At 30.8% G+C, this 20935-nt stretch overlaps 1 protein-coding gene across 6 annotated transcripts in view; it reads left to right on the top strand.

Moving 5' to 3' along the window:
- Nucleotides 1-13325: 13325 nt before the first annotated feature.
- The window catches only part of LOC131844738 (uncharacterized), a 129637-nt gene continuing 122027 nt past the window's right edge, over nt 13326-20935 (top strand). For all 6 annotated transcript variants that reach the window (XM_059193694.1, XM_059193696.1, XM_059193698.1 and 3 more), the window contains exon 1: nt 13326-13825. In XM_059193694.1, the coding sequence (XP_059049677.1) occupies nt 13376-13825 (450 nt within the window). In that variant the 5' untranslated portion in view covers nt 13326-13375. The remainder of the gene's footprint in view (nt 13826-20935) is intronic.

The raw sequence follows: 20935 nt of genomic DNA, 5'->3' as shown, positions 1-20935 counted from the left end.
TGTTTAAAATATTGCAAACCGATCATTCACTATCCTATTATACTAAAATATAAATTCGGTGCCTACTTGCCTTTTATTTTCCTGGTAGGTATAGTAAACACTGCTGTGTATCACTAGGGAGAAAATAAGATTTTCAACCCGCCTTCGATTCGGGCATCAAACGTCATATTCGTTGGCAATCGGCCACTATCTTCTTTCGTTGACAAAACTGTATTCTTAGTTGATGACTATGTTATACCGAGACTACTAAATTACAGATTTTATAATAGTTCATGGTTAGTTATGCTTGGTATTTCCGAAATACAATAAAAATAACACTAGGTACTTACTCTTCATTAAATTGACAGAGAGCGTTCTCTTTTTTTAAATAAGTCAACGTGGCAAACGTTAACGCATTAACTCCAATTTATATATATTTTGAGTGTAGTATGTAGTATATGATATAAATTCAAGAGTATGGCTCTATTTTTTCTCATTTCTAGATATTGCCATGTATTGCGAGATTTGGATTTGTTTTACTTTTTCGTTTTTGTGACCGAATACTCTTTCAACGTACTAGTAATAGATGCTAACTGACATTAGCTAATTAGAATCTAAGTATTTTTTTTACCTTTTTCAGAATTTACTTACTGTATTATAAGGACATTTATCTTAATTACTTTTACACAAGATTCTGATATTTAGACCATTCTGGGTAATTTATGCATAATAAGAGTTAATTTATTGCGTAAATAGAACTAATAAAAAACAAAACAAAAGGTATGCTACAAATTACAATACCTGCATTAATTTTTTTTTAAACTTAAAGTTTAGTTTTGTAGAATTATAATTTTAGTCAAATAAATTAAACAGTAAAATATACAATGAATTTTAAAGTATTAAGTATTAAATCTACTCATTCAATATATTCGTATAATTTCAATTAATTTGGCCCTACCTAAGCAATTTATTATAACAAACAAAAGCACCCTCAATTAAAATTGCAAATCATAAATCAAATCCATATCCTTAACCGAGTTTTGGGGCAGTTCAAACTCCAGTATTTACTGCAAAGAGAAGCAGTTAAGGCGGTAGAGCATCCGATTGGCCGGGATTTAGTCGAAAATTGCCCAAATGAAAGCTCAATGAACGTGTCACGGCGAGTCGGCAGGCACATTTGTCCACGTCCTGAATTGTCCGCATTGCCGTAGTATAGTGTTGCCAGAAGTCGATAAATTTATCGATAAAGATCATATTTGAAGCAAACATTTATTTACAATAGGTTATAAGTCCCTTTATAATACTTTATATAGCATCATAATCAGTCTGTAATTAATATTTTAATCTGAAAGTACCTATTCCTTAATGTAAAAATAAATTTATGAAATATATTCTAACTGTTATAACATTTTATCTACTTATTAAAATCCTTTTAAGCTACGTTTATTATATTAAAAGACTATATAAACTGTCTACAAGGGATTTATTTGGTGAATACCATATACCATAAAATTGTATAAAATATATATTCAATAATAATAATGTTTTACTATTTAATATTAAATAATTCCGTATATTTTCTACAGTGGGTTCAGTTTTGATAAATAGTAAACAATAATTTACCAAAAATCATGTTGGTTTCTAAATTCTAATTGTAAATTTAAGTCTAATATTATTTTATCTTCTCATGGTACGTTACATCTCTACCGTTTTACTACGTACTGGGGGTTGGACGGAGGTCATCAAAGAGAGAGCGATCCCAAAGCGTGCCTATGACGGGCACAGTCATTTACTCGGCTGCATAAAAGTTACAATTTCTACGTAATAGCTTACGGATCCTTCAGTGTTTTACAGGTTACGTGGAGTAATCTGTATATTTAATACTAGCATAGCCCGCGAATTTGCATTTGTAACACTTTTTTGTTTTTAAACCGATAGGAATAAATAAAAAATGAAATATTAACTGAATCTTATCACAATACAATAAAAAATACCTCTTCCATTTCTCAGATTAGCACGCACCAACGTACAGATAAACACACATAAATTATAAAAATCGTTGTGTTGAGTTATATAAGTTAATAAACTCCCCCAAAAGGTTTTTGTATGTATACAGACAGAGATCAGTTACATTTAGACAATAATTATATCTGAGGACAATTCCCACAGCGCCATTTAGTCCTAAGCTAAGCAGAGCTTGTGTTATGGGTACTAAACAACTAATATAAATAAATTTTTATAGATACCTACATACATAAAAAACACCCAGATCAATCGCGCAATTATACCGAGTGAGGAATTGAACCCGCGACCATTGGACGAAAGGCGGTGTGCTAAACCGCTAGACCACAGAGGCCGTCAATTAAATATATAAATATTTTTGAAGCAAGAATACTATATTCTTGTTTCAACTAATAACAAATGTTTGTGGAGAAGTTTAATATTGTTCCTTATACATTTATACAAGTGTTTATTTTGTGATGATAAGTCCATGTTTATTCATTTAGTATCGTAATTAATAAAAAATGTTATATTTGAGTAATATCTAGAGGTATTGGTAATTTCATTATCCCTACCAGCCCTACTCAGCCCCAAAAAACAGTGAAGACTCAGTAAGAAAGTTTTCATTAATCTAACAACGTTATCGGAACTTTATAGGGTTTTTTCCCAGTGAACCTTTTCAGAAAGCAGATGTAGGCAGCCATTTATCTATCAAGAAAGGTTTCGTTAGTAACAAGAAGTTAATATTAATGGAGAAGGCAGATTTTAAATTATATTATTTAGAGGGTATTATAATTTCCACGTAATTGCAAAATTTTCATTTTCACTTATTTGTGACTGGAATAAACTAGTAAGTATCTATGATATAAGATCGGCCTAATTTATATAGTAGAAGAAAATTCTCTGAAATGTATGCTGCGTATTTCATAAGAATGTTAATTTATGAGAATAACTGTAACTTTGTAAAATTGATCTCAATAAAAAAGAAATATTAATTATTATAAGTACTGTAAATAATAATGACCTTACTCATTATATTATGTTATATTATATTATATTATATTATGTTATATTATATTATATTATATTATATTATATTATATTATATTATATTATATTATATTATATTATATTATATGTATAATATAATAAAAATGTGACTAATTTATTTCTGTACAAGAAAGATAAATGATAAAAACTATATATTATTAGGGAACTTTATCGACATAATTTTTGTCTGTTTGTCTGTGCGTTTATGCGTGCTAATCTCAGAAGGGCATGGTTTTCTCTGATGCATTGTGGTAATTCATATAAAATTTTTGTGTTTGTCTTATTTCAGTCAGTATAATATGAAAAAGGTTATATGGTCACAAAGGCGTGGGTCCGGTTTGTCTAAAATAAAGATAAAAGATTTGATATCTCCTTTTATAGTTTTTTTTTATATTCATTGTTTAAGCTACATTATTAATGTAATAGTGTGTAGTAAAAAAAGTTATATTCTATATAAAATATATAATTTACTGTAACACAAGTCCGTTCCCACGATTAGTTTACAAATAGTTAAATAATTTAATTAATTGGTCAACATCATTATGCTGAAATATTTATTCAATATTTTAATATGTACATTATGAACGTTTAGTTCTAATTTTATTCATTTTCGATTATCTAATTATATAATTTAGATATTACATTCTGTTTTACAAAATCTTACAGGTCCTTGTAATACTTATTACGAAAGATAGAAATATATTTTCATTACACATCTAATAATGAAAATCTGTTTTATAAATATTTTAAAATAATATTCCTTTAGTAAAAACTAAATAAAAAAAGGTATAAGTGTAATAATATTCACAAGTACATATTTTCAGAAATTCACGTAAATTATTGAAAATTAGATAAGAGCCATTTTCAACAATAAAATAAACATAACACAACAAACACACAAACGCAAGTAAAAATAACATAGTTTAAAAAATACAGGCTTACCGACTAATATTGGACCCCGACATAAAATGTCCCATTTTTTGTTATCATTTCAACACTCCGCTCAGAGCAGGTCTGTAAGAGATTTCTGGTATAAAAGACTATTAAATTAAATGCGAGGCTGTAAGGAAACAGCACCTTTATGATATAAACGGAATATCCCTTGATCCTACTCCTTACCTACGGCGTATAAGGAAGACATCGTAGTTTACTTTTGTTTACGTTTTTTTATACCTTATTTTATCCTACAATTTTTTTTACCTTAAACGAAGATGACATAATTGAGTATTTATTCCACCTAATGGCTTACTATGGTGCTTACTACCATAGCTTAGTAAAACTTACAAGATTGTGTACTGTATTGCCTGACCTTACGAATTAATATTATTGTCATACATCATTACAAAAAGTATAAAACACGGTACATACAAACTGCTTGGCAGGTAGGCAGGCAGGCAGGCTTGGTGGAATAAAGTTTTTAAATAAACATAATTATAGAATATCCTAACTAATGTTTTGACATTGTTTCAGATTGGCTGAAAATGTAAGGTTTTCCTTCACTTACGAAACGATTTAAGCAAAAGATAATAATTTTGACCTTCCTAAGTTAAAAGAAATTGTTGTAATTCAGGTAATAATTATCTCTGTCAATCACACGTTTACATATGTGAGCCACAGACATAATTATTATTTTAATTATATATATATTGTTCTGATCCTTTTTCTGAATTAAGAATTTTAGAAGTAGGTACATCGTAAGGTTTTGACTCTTAGAATTAATTCTATTGGTAATTAATATAGCCTTCCGCGTTATTTCTTAGTTATACAGAAGTTTCGTAAATAGCTACTAATAGGTAATAGTTATTCAATTTATCTCCTTGAAACAAATATGTGATGATTTGATATAAATAAGTTTTGTTTGAAGAAACTTACATAAATATTATACTAATTATTACTTCTGTTAACAGAGGTAAACAAACGTGGAAAATAATGACATGTCTGAACAGATTAACACCAAAACTAAAATAGTTGGTAACCCGAAAAAAAACAACTATTTTGTTACGTCGCGTAAATGTTCCTTTCATTCTACAAACATGACCACATTTCTTCTCGCGAACTTACAAGTAAACACAAAACGAATTGAGACGATAAAAATGACGCAATACTACGCTTAAGAAGCTGAGCAAAAAAGCTTTCAACCAAATGTTAGTGGAAAACATGCACAAAGCCCTTGAAGCCTCAATTGACCCAAATGGACACACAAATAGTTGAAAGGAGGGCCGCACGAGGTCATTATTCGCTCTGTAACCCTGCAAAAGTGTCAGGACGGGATGGGACCAACATTTATCTACATCCTTAGGGCACCACTGATTTTGGAAAGGATATATTAGAACGAAATAGGTCTTTTCAAGAAATCAACGGGAAACAAATTATGTCTGTTTCAATTTCTGGCGTGGTGATGTTACCTACCTGATTGGGAATCTATAAGAGTAACGGTAACGTTGATTAAGTCTATAGTAATATAAAGAGAGTGAACGAGAGACAGGTAGATTTTATTACGAGGATAGTAAACTTCGGAATCACTGCACTGATTTGAAAAAGACTTTTTGGTATTTATTGAGTTCGTATTTAAAATGAAGACGCGACTACTTACTAGTGTGAGTTAAAGTTATCTTTTAACTCACTACATAATAATAATAAGAATCTGGACAATTCACACAACACCATCTAATCCCAAGTAAGCAAAACTTGTTGTCATATCATAGCATGTACACATAATGTGTACATGCTATAATATGACAACATCTATAAATATTATACACAAATATATTTAATTTTTTTGTATATACACAGAATTGAATTTGAATTTGAATTTAAAACATCCAGACCGATATAGACAAAAATACTCATAAATACAAATACACCGTTCGAGGAATTAAATCTGCGATCATCAGAAGTAAACAAGTGTGCTGAACCGTTGGACCACCGAGGCTTTCAAGGATTCTAATTAATATAACTATCTTTGATACTTTGATAACTTTATTTGTCATTGTTTCGCCTTAAAGGTTGAAACCAATTTTATATATACCTGTGTAACCTATATCTATACCTTTATGTTTTTGATTGTTTATTATTTGATATAGAAAAATGTTATATTGACAAATTTATTCTTCTGTTATTTGCCTTACTTTTGATATGTACATTTATATTATTATTTCTTAAAAGCCGTCTTTCCAGAATTATATTTACCAGCCTAAAATATATACAGTCCTTCGCTCACAATACCTACAAAGAGTAGGTTTTTACTAATCATTGTATGTGTAGGACAAATTAATCTATATACACAAAATAAAAGTAGCAGTTTTCCATAAGGAACTAAGCCCTGATATGACTCAGAACAGTTCCGGGGTCCGAGTAGGCGCAATCTTTTGCTCCATTAATCCGTTCACGCTCGTCGCCTATGGAAATTGGATGTAAAACAAAACAATGTCCATTGTAGTAGTTACTGAGATTTGTTGGGTCGTCAGTATGATTGCTGTCTGTTCTTAGATTTATAATACAGTACGTACTTGATTTTATTGAGAAAATCTTTCAACTAGTAAAAGTGAGAAAATCTTCATAGCCTACTACCGATTAAGACCTCAAATTCTTAAGCTAAAATCTGACCAACGCGCTAAATAGTTACACCATTTATAACATTTTTCTTGTTAATAATTATATATATTGTTATTTCGCTGGTCTGTTATATTTGCAGCCAAGGTTTTTATATTTGTAATTTGGCCGGTGAGTATGTACCTGTAAAGTGGCGCATCTGTCGCGTCACTACGACTGCAATTATGCATCTATTCACTTCGATAAAGTAAAAACTGTTTGATTTGTGCAATCAACGGCCGTGCACGCTGCTCAAAGTTAATCTCAAATTTGGACAATATTTTTGTGTTTGTGCTTATATCATTGTGATCTGTGCGATAGCCGTTTAGAGGTGACCTCCAGGAGTACGAGACCAATATATTGCAGATAACAATTCTTGGATATTTTAATTAGTCAGCGAATTATCATCATATTTCTGTACCAGCGACAGTGCCCTACCGCATGGTAGTGAAACCTTATTTTCTATATTTTTCCGCAAATCCCAATCCCACCACTAAAAATACTGCGAGTCTATTTATTATTTCATTAAGAAACCAAATTAAATTGACCTGTCACTTTTGATAGAAATATAGTTGAAAACAATACTTGTAACGCGGTATTACAAGTATTGTTTTCACCTGGATATGGACACTTGCTATTGACTATCCATTTTTGCTTCTGACTATCCATATTATCTGGGATAATTATCGTAAAGGCATAGTTTGTTTGAAGCTCTAATATTGAGCTCTAAGCTTTGATATTGTTGTATTAAGACGGTAATATAATTTGTGAAGTATTAACTGGTATCTAGCTTTAGTGTCTACATAAAATATATTGCCCATCAGACGAATGGACTAGGAGTAAATCGTATCGTATCATAAGGGAATATTATATTTCTTACTTTTTTTTTAAATATAGAGTGTATAAAAATAATTAATTATAACTAAGAGAAAAACACTATACTTTAGTAATATACCTTGTTTTATAAATAACTACCGTGTCTATCGTATTAAATTATCATACAATTTTCTTATAAAGAAAATATCGCTTACATCCCCCAATAGGGCGCGGCTTCCGAGAAAGATAACGAGTGATATTCTGATAAGGAAGCCATGAGGAGCCTTCAAAAGTGTATTAAGCCAAGCCTTTGTCCCGGTACCATTTCATAGCTTCTTATCGGCGTTCTTCTTATTCTTCAAAAATAAGAAAAATGTGGAAACAAAAGCACCTACAGTAATTTAAATGAACAAACAAGTGGTCCACACTTTTTTGTGACAGTAAATACGTATTGACAGAATTTGGAATATTTTATAAATAACTATTTATAATATATATATATATATATTATATTGCCTTATTATTATTATAATCTACAATAATATCTATTTGAATGTATACATATAAATAAAATTGGAGTGTCTGTTTGTAATATTGAAATAACCGTTTTTTACCGTATTTATATTCATATGCATGTAGCATATGAATATAAATACGGTACATATACCAAAATAACATTTTTTGTTTAATTGTCTGTCTGTTTGTTCCGACTAATTTCTGAAATGGCTGAACCGATTTTGACGGGACTTTTTTTGGCAAGTAGCTGGTGTAATAAGGAGTAACTTAGGCTACTTTTATTTTAGAAAAATAAAGTTAAATTCCACGCGGGCGAAGTCAGTCAAGCGAGTACAGCTAGTCTACGATAAATTTACAAGTGGTAAGTACTAATTCAAAATAACTGAACACATTATTTTAGAAATGCACTTACAATGTAATACCGAAATAGATTCCAAAATGATTTCATGGACCAATTCACTTCGGTTAAATCATATGGAGTTTACAGAGAAATACAGTGCGACTAGAAATGTTATGTCAACAAAACAAGAAGAAGTAAAATAAAATAATTATGGATAAGATAGAACTTGTATTTATTTAAATAAATATAGTATAAAAGCTTGTGAAAATTCGATTCGATGATAGTACTGCTATTAAATGTATATTACACCAAGAGAAATCGACACTTAAAATGTGGTAGATTAGAATATTGAAATAATAAGTAAAAAAATATAGTAAGGAAAATTTGGACTCCCTATATTCAATATGTTCTAAAATGTTTATAAATTTAGAATGTTCTCTATTACATATTGTTATCTTTATTCTTTAAAACATAAAATTCGAATTTTTATTTAATTTCAATAAAACTTTAATGTACACTTTTACTTTTAGATGGTATAATGTTAATATATCACCATAAGTACCTAATTACATATTAGGTACATATGGTGATATATTTATTATTTAATTTAATAAAATTTTTGTATTCATTTTCGTAGACAAAAATATTTAGATTAAAGTGACTGCGTCTACTTCAGTTTGCTGATTTTATGGGTTACAATGATCGCTTTCATTTGCAGCTGTATTGGACACATTTCATAAACTTATAATTTTTTCGAAATATTATTAAGTCTTAAATTTATGACATTTCATAAGATATAAATTCTATGTTAGCCACTGACCAGAACACTGAATCGATATAATTTGCTGGCAGCCGTTAATGAGGCTATATGACACGTCAGATTATCCATTTTAGTAATCTATACTAGAATGTGTTGTTAATTATGGGATATAGACTGGTGTCACTTTCACTATTTTTACACTTATAGGATATTGAAACCATCTATGAAAAAGCTGTCTACTAAAAGTCTAGTGTTAAATGTGTTACATTGTAATGATAATTTATAAATAAAGATTTTTGTTATCTCATCTTTAAATATTATTTTGCCTTTCTTTAAGTGCAATTACAATCATGTGAGTCGAATGTCCATTTGTTATTAAGTTACTAAAAATGTATTTGACAAGCTTTTAAAAAACATAAAAAAGCATAAAACAGCAGTAAGAAATAGTTCTTACTGATGTTTTATGAGCTGAACGTTACTCTAAGAAATAAATTTTCTAAACGTAGAGTTAGACCAAAAAATAATGAGTACAAAAGAACAGTAGGTGCACAAGATTAAAAAAAACTAATATAGTAACTTTCAGAATTGTTTCCAAAAACAGGAAAGTGAACAAATAATAAAAGTTTAGACACTTATTATATAAAATCTGAAATAGAGTATAACAGAATAAGATTTATTTGAGGAAACTTAATTTAAGTAATATTTTATCTGTGACTTACAATAGGTTATCCTGGAAAATGTAAAAAATAAAACTTATATTACTAACTAAGTTATTACACTAATAAATATTATTCGTTATTGAAAAGTCGTATTACCTACAACATTTTGAAGTCGAGCGGGATATTATGCAGGTAATAAATAAATCTCCAAAACTATTTCTGAGCCGCACAGTCGAGTCAGCTTTATGCAAACTTAAATAAACCTCCGCTTCTGTTTTCAGCCTCCGAAACGAGATAAAACAGGTTCAAGAAGTTTAATGAGTAACTGCTTTACCAAAAGCAAACTTAGACCCACTTCTCACCTTATGGGCAATTAACTTTGTTTGCAAATAAATAAAATAACATGTACACGTATACGATGTGCAAATAATGTGCTGTGATAAGATAATATTACATATCCTTACTAATATTATAAACGCGAAATTCTGTCTGTCCTTCGCGCTTTCACGCTAAAACTACTATACCGATTTAAATGAAATTTAGTAAGCTGATAGTCTAGACCCTGAGAAAGGACATAGGCTACTTTTTAATGTGAAGAAAGGATTGTAAGGGGTCAAAAAGTTATGAAATATTATATGTAAGTATCATCATTTTTCATGCTAGAAGCGTGAAACTTATTTACGCTGTTGATTAAGTATAAATAAATGGGACATTCAGCTTGTAAAAACTTTACACTTATGGGGGTAAAAATAGCTTCAAAACCAAACTTTCATTGGTTTTGAAGCTAGAACGATGAAACATTTTTCTTTTGCCTTTTTGGATTAGATTATTATTTTTTTTTCCTTTTAGATCTTGCAATCAGTCACATGGACTATAAGCAGATGTGGTGTACCGTCTGTAACAGGTAGAGTGCCGCTCTCAGTAGAACAGCTCCTCGCTCTTAAAAAGTCAGTCCTGTCTGACTATCTTGGTCAAATATATCACGTCTTTTCTTTAATCGGCGCAAGTTATATTGTAAGTTGCCCAGCGAATTTATTTGGGTGCCTGTGTAGTCGTGATTTGTATTTGTTGCTGTAGTCATCAATTACATCCTTAACCATGGGGATATCAAGTAGTTTGTGGATCTCAGTTGTTTTTATAAACCATGGTGCATCCGAAAGTTATTTCAATATATAGTTTTGAACTCGTTGTATTGTCATTATGTTGGAGTCACTAGCAGAGCCCCATAGTTGTATCCCATATATCCAGATTGGCTTAAACATTGCCTTGTAAATGAGAAGTTTGCTATCGATTCTTGAATTTCTAAAGCATCCAGTAGAGACTTCTATATTTATTATTTATTTCTTCCCTTTTCATTTGGACGTGCTTTTTCCAAGTAAGTCTGCGATCTAAATGCATTCCTAGATACTTAACTGTATCTTGATGTGGAAGTTGGATTAGATTATTAAATATTTTTTATTTATTCGGTCAAGGTTTCTAATTCACGCGGACACAGCTTGTTATATAATAATAGATTGAGTGTTTACCTGAGTATACAATAAAATTAAAATTTCGTGATTAGTTTAATTTTTGTCTATATATGTATAAAGTTATTGGTATTGTTGTAATCATTTTCTGATTTAGATAAGAGTTATTTGCGTAATAAATGACTTTTAATTCCATCCGGTTTTAAAGTATAATATATATAATGAATAATTAATTAAATAAAGTATTATTATTAATTCATTTATAAAATAACTATTAGACTTAATATGAAATACTAATAGAAACTATAATAGTTTCTATTAGTATTTCATATTAAGTCTTTTTCGTTTAGTCTAATAGTTTTTTTTTTAAACTAGTTGTTTCCCACGACATGGTCCACGCGGAATTTAACTTTATAAAAATAAAAAATAATATAAATAAAAAGTAGTCTGTTATCCTTATAACGTAAGTTACTTGTGAGTAAAAGCCCCTTATATGCAGATAAGTCTTAACAAAATCGGTCCGGCCGTTTTAGAGATTAGCAATAACAAAGAGACAGACAACTTTTATGTATTTAATCATTCCTTTTATTTTAGTACTACTTAGTACGTAGTAGTAGTATAATTGTGAAATTAGAAACAGACGCTTCATATTTATTTATTTATTTTATATAGGTATAAATAAAGGAAAAATAATGTGTAGATATCATTTTTTTAAAGTACTTTTCTTTCTTATAAATAAGGTGGTATAATCTACAACGACAACTCATTTTGAAATTAGTTACCGACAGTAATCTAAATGTCCTGTAGGTACAACTTTAATAAATGTATGTACTATAGCCAAACAATCAATTAAAACGTAAATTAACACAACTTCCATTCCATTTGAACATGACTATGCTTTTTCGATATTAATTGAAGTAATAAACAGAGGTTAAACAGAGGTAAATAGATCGGAGCCTGTTTTCCAATACAGCACTCATAATTCCACAAACCAACTAAAATAGGTATTCGGTACTCGTATTTTATAATTGAAAGTTGATATTAATTTTAAACTGGATTTTAATGAATTACTATACAAAACTTTCTTTTAATATATTTCACATAGGGATATGATATACAACACAATATTGCACATCGTGAACTGCTTTTTGGTATTGACAATTTCAGTTTCTAGCTTAACACTTTCTTTTTTCACACTCTTCTTTAATTCCAATATAAAAAAAAATCAATTGGGAATTGACAAAATGTTCTTTTTTTCAAATTCTGATGTATGTATTATATGTACAATAATAATTTATACAAATAAATTAAATTGGCGTGTCTGTTTGTAAAATTGAAATAACCGGTTTTTACTACATGCATATGAGTATAAATACGGTATATACACCAGAATAACATTTTTTTACCATTTTTGTCTGTCTGTATGTTTGTTCCGGCTAATCTCTGAAATGGCTGGACCGATTTTGACGGAACTTTTTTTGGCAGGTAGCTGATGTAATAACTGATGATGTAACTTAGGCTACTTTTATTTTAGGAAAATAAAGTTAAATTCCACACGGACGAAGTCGCGGGGACAGTTAGTACATAATAAAAATGGAACATCAAAATCAGACTAATCCATATAAGTTAAGCATTGTATAAAAGTGTATCTAAATGGCTTTACTCAATAATGAAGAACATTATTGTACGTATAAATAAACCTTTAAAACTCAATTTGTTGTTATAGAACTGTGTCGTATTTTTCATGTCAATTCTCGTATAAGTCATATCTCAAAAGTCCTGCTACCGCCCGCTGTTCAACTCATGTCGATCTGAGGACCGTTTAAGTTATTCATTATTAATTCACCATCAAAATGATATAGACGTAAAAATAAACAAGAAGCTTTTTAAAAAGACTCTTTCTATTTATAAACAAAGTTAAAAGAAGCTGACATAAACTCAATAGGTAGGCAAGTGATATAAATTATGCAAAAGAAATGTAAATATTATTAAAACTATCACGTGGTGCGACGCGCACCTCTATGAAACGGATTATGCTATGCTACAAAATGTCAAAAAGCAAAAGCAAGAAGGACTAGGGGCGGCGACCGCGGCTTGTGGAGGGGAAAGTGGGGAGAAGGGGAGTGTGGCCGCCAGTTACTCGCCGATCGCCGTGCCGCGAGCACGCGTTGTAATGCGTACCGCGTTTTGACGCGACATGGCCTCGTCCACGACCGGTAACATCGTCGTCGAGTGGTTGCGATCCCTACATTTGGGCCAATATTCTGAGAGTTTTATAGATAATGGGTACGATGACTTGGAAATATGCAAGCAAGTCGGAGAGCCAGACTTGGATGCAATCGGAGTTCTTAATCCTACACATCGCCAAAGACTCCTGCATTCTATCAGATCCTTGAGAGAAGAAGGTGCTGCGGCTGTCTATTTTACATTGGAAGAGGCCGCAGCAGCCAGAGACACCTGTAGATGTGAAGAAGAAACCAGAAAAGAGCAGGCAACAGTGGCAATAGAACCTGCAAAATACGCTGATGAGTACGAGGAAGGCAAAGCTGAGTTAGTGAAAATACCACGATTGCAATTAAAGCGTCTGCTTCGGGAACGTCTCGCTCAAGACGGTATTCGACTAAGCCTGCAGCCGTATTCAACAACGGTCAGTGTTTTGTTACCCCTTTATGGTGGGCAGTGCTCTCGCGGTTACCACGTGACTTGTGAAAGTGATGTTATGATGTTGATGAATGAACTTGTGCTGGGAGTGAGATGTGTTTTGGAGTTTTTTTTAATTTGACCCCGCGTAGACACTGCCTGCATATTATTTATTTTAAATAAGTCTGCGTGTGGTGCGGGCGTCTTCGGCTGCCCGAGGCGGATCGCTTCTCGGGACGTGTTGCCATAAAGTTTGTTGCGTGCGTGATTTCCCTCGAGATGAGGAGTTTGCGCGCCTTCCTGTCGTGAGAAGATTGTAATCGCGTGCCTCCCGGCTCTAAATTGGGTTTTACGATAAATCGCATAGCCTGTTTCAGCTCCCTGAGGCGTTAATTAGTAATACAACTTGTTCTGACACGAAACAATGATCTTAATCCTTTAAACCAATTGCAATGTTTTCAACGATTTGAAACAGTTGTGAATTAGCTTAATATTTTTTAAATTACACTGATTAGGCTAAATCAAATCAGAATGCATTATAACATAGGTATATATTAATACTTATAAAAGTATTATCTATAACATGTTAATAAGTATACCATATTGATAAAAACTATTAACTAATATTATTTTTATTTATAGGGACTAAACACACATTCATAATAATGGATTATCTCAGAATAACTAATTAGTACATACATATCCGTAATTACTATTATTTAATGTATAATAGAAGGTAAATATAACGTAAACAATCCCATGATAAAATAATTTCCAAAAATATGCTTAGATTGCAGGAAGTTAAAAAAGAATATCTTCATCATATGGGTGGAAGCCCTTTAGTCGAAATTTTAATTGAGGTGTTATTAATTATTCCGCTCGGTAGTGATTAAGAGGGCGGAATATTATGCAGTAGGAACGCCCTTTGGTGTTGTGTAAATAGTTAACACTGTATTTGACTCAATATACTTATCGCGCTATGATTATTATTTTCTTTATCATATCGCTGATAAAAGAACACCAACTTGTATGGTAATATTACTAAATATTAAGCTTTTTTATTCTAGAAACGATCATGTCCATAAATATTTTTTATGGCTGACCATGTATTACCGAACGAAAAACACTTACCTTCCTACTGTTTCTTTTTGTTACTTGGAGAATTTCTTTGTTTTCAATCTCGTACACAATGCATGGTTTCTAATAATTTTACTTAACAAGTCGTCGTCGGAAAATGGTTACCACAATGAACAGCACTTACATTGTGGGTCAAACAAGAAAAACATTTACAACGTGGAAATACGTTGTTCATGACAATACTAAATAAAATAAATAGTAATATTTGTAATATTATATAATCGTACGCTTTAAATAAATATACGACTATTTATATAAACAGTCTACAAAGTAAAAAGAAATATCTATTATAAGAATTAAACAAGTTACAGTGAAAATAGATTCTGTTTTTCAATTACTCATGCTATTACACTTCTATATCGGATTCTGATGCGATGAGCCTACCGTAATTACCTGTGATGATTTTTTACCGGTTTTCGGTCCCCATGTTAAAACCTGTTCAAGCTCAAGTGCTCCAAGAATCCACATTGAACAGTCGCTCGATGGCACGCCGGCAAAAAAAGAATCTAAGAAAGCCACTGGCATTACAAACGTCCAATGAAGTCGACTCAGTCTCTAATAAGAATACAATAAATATTTATTATATTAAGTTTATATCCCTACTTTAAGCGCTTTCCATAATGAGTTTATCAAGTATATATTTAAAAGAACTAATAATAGGAAAATCCATTAAACAACAAATAGAAATTTCATCGACGTAACCGTCCATTAAAATTTCAATAATGGTAGCATTGCTCCCATAAAAGGGCCCATTTGTATTAATTTGGCCACTATTAATCGAACGCAATGTCACCACTGATTTATTTTAAACTTATTATCACCGCTTTGCACATTGTGTGATCGATACACCCCCATGTATACCTGGGAGCATTCCTCTAACAGTTTCAAGCAAACACAATACTCGGCTACAGTTTTTTCTATACACCATTTGTAAAGCGATTACTGCCGGAACTGTGCACAAAAGTTCTGACAAATTTCGTCGGGGTATCGATATCCCAGTTCCGACTAATAGGCCAATATTTATGTTTTGTTGTCTCCATTGTGCTCGCAACATCCGCTTTTAGTCAGTAATGTCAGGAATAGATGCCAATAATTTGTAAAGCTATGCTGCGAAGGTTACGGTTGAATTATAATAATGTTAAGTAGGTAATGCCCTCTGAAAATTCGTAACTGATATATTGTGCTCTATCTTGTGCATTATGATCCATCACTTCCTTTATATTGCTAATTTTATTAGAGGGTTGGTGAGTTGCGGATGTAGCGGATTATATCGACATTAGCGCCTCTCGTTGAGATTTAGTACTCGATTTCGTATTCATTTTTAATAAACGTTTCACCAAACCAAATTAGTAATCATAAAATTATATGTTCTATTCTCTTTTAAAACATAAAATAACTTAACAATACACATGTTTATAGTATTTATAAAGATGTTACTCAAGTTTAAAGAAGTAACATTTAGAATGCTACCTTTTATAAGTAACGTATCCATTTACTGATACGGAGATATCAAGACGACTTAAATGCCACGCATATTTTAATGGCGGTAAAAAAGATATTAATGTGTCGATGTCGGACTTCGGTTTAATCGGTAACGAAAAAGGCGGTGTTAGTATATTCAAAAGATATGGGGAACGGCCCAGCGGACTGTTCTAAGTTGAAGTAAAAACTAATGTTAATGAATGTTCCGAGTGCTTTGCATAAGAATTAGTTTATGCATGTAAATGGAAAGAATATTCGAAGGTTAATTGGTGTTATGTGAACGAAATGAGGAAACAAGAGAGGTTAATCAAGTTTTATCTCGCTTTTAAGCGTTCATATGACATGTTTTTGGATACAAACGATTATTACTTATACATTAAAAAGTATCTTTCTCTCAAGCTTTTAAATGTCAATTAAATATTTTAAGGTTAATATTTAGTTTAAAGCATTTACCAACAAGAAATATAGTCTGCATTGTATAGAATTCTATATGAAGATATTCAGCAGACATTAGATTGAAGATAGTGCAAACGCAAATTTGCATTCTGCATTTGCGTAAGTAATGCGTATTAACTTCTGACTAGAAATATACAATGTAATTTAATATAATAAAGACTTAAAATTATATTGAAATTAATAGAGATCATAGTGATGATTATTATATTCGTTTTTTGCATGAATTTTGTTTTGACGTCATGCATGTGATGTACTATTACATTGTCTAAGTTGTATTCAATGTATGTTACATTACGGTCTATATTCGTATATTTAATATTTGCTTTAATTAAAATTGCAGTCCTGTACAAAACTCGTGTTTACACTGAAACAGGGTAATATTAGCTTGGTGGGGTTTTTCTACCTGTTCTATCCTCGTCGCTTTGTTACGATGGATGTGTGCGAAGTCACGCAGTGTGGGCTAAGCTCCTTGGTATTCGTCGGTTGCTTCACGTTTTATGGGCGCCTGGTTATTTTACCCCTATAATTTAACTTTGTAAAACTATTCATATTGTTTTTGTGAAGGTAATTTTATGGGAAGTTATAAAAATTATCTATTGTTTATAATAGTAATAATAATTATATATGTATGTAGGTAGTCATATAAAGTTATTTCATATTCATTCTTGAAGGGCTCAATAAAAGCTAATAAACTTTCGCTTTAGGTTCTGTTTGTAAATAAGGGTACTTACATAAAAAAAAATTATCTGTCTATCTGTGTTTTGACAGTTTATTTATTCTTGCTAATCTCTGAAACAAGACTGACCAACCTAGGTTGGTTTGACGGGACTTTCACTCGCAAATAGCTAATGTTATAATAAGTTAATTAACCTTTATTCTTATTTTAGATAATTTATTTTTAGCAAAAGAAATTAAAATACCACGCGTACGGAGTTGCGGATAACATGTATTTGTTATAAGAATATCTTCTCATTTTGATTGTATGCTAAAATAAATCTTGTTACATACGTACTCATATCGTACACAATTATTTAGAATATCTGACTTTAATGTTTTGGTTTCAATATCAATAAGTTAAAATTATAATAAATATTTATTAATTACTTAAAACAAAGTCAATAAATTACTTATTAGAGAATTTAAAAAATGAAGAGACATTTATTTCTGCAATGACTATGATTTCTGCTAAGACGCGCATGATGGTACATGGCAACTATCGTATATATACATAAGTAGTACTACGGATATCTCGTTATCTTGTGATGCTTGTGGCGTCCTCATGCTCCTCGTTGCTATTCCAAAGAAGTTTCCTTATTCTAAAATTAATGCATACTAAATGAAAATATTAATGACCATAATTACTGTCATAGGACGAGCTTTTCTGTAATTTAATCGCAATAAACAGCTCGTTGATTGGAGCCGAAATTTTGCATACACGCAAACTTCTCCAACAGGGTCTAATAAAGACTAATTAAATGGCGACCCTTGTTTGTCGAAGTTACTTAAAATAACAATTTTCCGTTTCTAACTTTACGTTTGTCCTAACTCGAATACGAATTTAAATCTCGCATTAACGCAAGGTTTTAATTTATATTCGACTATAGGAGATATTGGAGAGTCGGTGTTAATTAGACACAATATTATAATACTTTACATAATGGAGGTATGTTAATATTTAAATTTGTCGTTTAAGAATTAATAGACGTACGAGCAACTGTGTGATAATAATGTATAGTACGGGAATGTTTGTGTCAATATTTTTGATTAATGTCAATTGTGTACATTATTATCTTATACACGATTATTTTTTCTTAATTCTGATATTTATTTATTACTAGCTGCTCGCCCGGCTTTGCACGGGTGTAGGTACATGTATTATATATATAAACCTTCCTCTTGAATCACACTATCAATTAAAAAACCGCATCAGCTGTGTAGTTTTAAAGATTTAAGCATACATAGGGACGGACAGATAGCGACAGCGACTTTGTTTTATACTGTGTAATGATAAAGTCTTTATAATCAACTTAAAAGTATCAGAAATGACCATACAAAAAAACTTTTTAGTGTTATTTTATTACGTACTGAGATATTGTTCTACTCTTTGAATCTTATTTTTAAACAATTTAAATGAGACAGAACATTCTAAGATAGTGTACATGGAAAACAATATTATTATAAATAAATCAGAAACTAATTAAATAACATTCCATAATATTCGTTTACACAGTCATTATAGCAATTTTACACTATAATTTCGAACAACTTTCGAGTGTAATTTGAAACCCAGATCTAATTAAAGGAGGTTATAATACCAGGAGTGTAGAAACATCGTTGTTCTTAGTTAGTCAGGTTTAAGACGAACTAAATCAGTCTCAGCATGTTTGCTCCATACACACAGAGCTGCTAACCTGAAGATAGTAAACTCTAAACTATAGTAGATTTGCAGTTCGCCAGAAGATTAGCATCGGTAATTGTAAGGTCAGAGAGAATTGGCGAATCTAAATTAGTTAGACTGCGAGTTGTATTTTACTTTGTTGATGTAACTTACTCCATTTCGGGTCAATTGTTATTTTATTTAGGGTATTTTAGTCTTGAATTAAATTCATTTTTACTTAATATATTATTTCTTTATCTAAGTAATTATTAATCATATTGACTACCACTTGTAGTTGCTTGTGTTCATACTATTTATTTCTTTCTTCTGTGATGCCGTAGTCTTACCTTACCATGGAAGCCTTAATTAAAAGCATGGTGTGTATTGCTGAGAAGTATTGTAGCTTTGAATTAATCAAAGAATCTTTAGATTTGGTCCAATAGTTTCTAACATCAACACCACCACTATCACAAATATGTATACCCACCTACATATTTGTTAGTTTTATAATATTAGTACCTATTATAATTAGCCACTTTTTTTTTCTTTATTACCAAACTCTATTCTACTTATGCAGAGTAAGAGTCTTAGCTTAGAATTAATTAATTGTAATCTTTTGTAGGTATTGAAGGGAAAACAATCTAATTATTGCAGTGATATGTAGCTTATTTTCTAATGATAATTCTAAGAAAATAGACGTTTGACATAATAATGTAATAATAATTGATTAGTGGTTGGCTTCGCTTGACAACAATAAAAGTGTTTTTATACGAGTTCTTTATTTTGATAAATGAACTAATACAGTATTCAGATATACTGGTGCTAATATCAAAGATATCTAGTAGGTACTAAGTAATAGTACCGTAACGATGTCAAATATCTAATACAAGTATAATAAAATAGTTACGGTGTACACTTTTTGCCAGTGTAATCCGTGATAAAGAAATAATGTAAAAAGAGAAATATTTTTATTTAGATATGGCACGGAACCCTCTGAGGGCGAATTATATTTGCAACAGTTTTAAACTTGGGTGTTATGTTTATTTACGAAAATAAATTTTGAAAGTACAGTTGTATTTTATAATGTGGATAACTGCTGTAACATAATTTAAACAATATATAGAGTAATGTATTACATAGATATGATATATATATTCATTTTAGTGTTTTATTTTTTTGTAATTGGATTGACAAAGAATCTGACCGTTCTCTTGATCGTTAGTGGTATCCGTCACCTATAGTCCTCTATACCCTGTAATTTAATTTGTTTTATCCTCAATCTTAAACTAAAACTCAGATAATAAAGCAAGTGTCCTACAAACTCGGTAGAGTTAAAAAAATGCATTATAATATAATATCGTGATATACCGTTCAGCTTCGTTCACACGTATTGTTATTGGTATAGTGGGTAGTGTAGGCGATTATAACTGTCATCTAATCGGGTTGTTTGTTCATCGTCCGTTTATTTTCATTTCTTATTTAAGTGCCAAGAGTACGAGTAAAGTTTTAGAAATTACCTAACACGTTTCGTCTTTGATCAATTATTTCAAATATTATGTCATTTTCTTTATCTCTGACTCGATTAGGTAGTATTTTATCAATAACTATTCAGATATCCCAAGACATTAGATGAAAGAAATCTTAAAGTATGTATATTTAGAATTT

Source organism: Achroia grisella, unplaced genomic scaffold (genome assembly GCF_030625045.1).
Source record: "Achroia grisella isolate CSIRO2021 unplaced genomic scaffold, CSIRO_AGI_Agris_v1 utg413, whole genome shotgun sequence".
NCBI lineage: Eukaryota > Metazoa > Arthropoda > Insecta > Lepidoptera > Pyralidae > Achroia > Achroia grisella.
The sequence above is the reverse complement of the archived record's forward strand: the minus strand, read 5'-3'. Positions and strand labels throughout refer to the sequence as shown.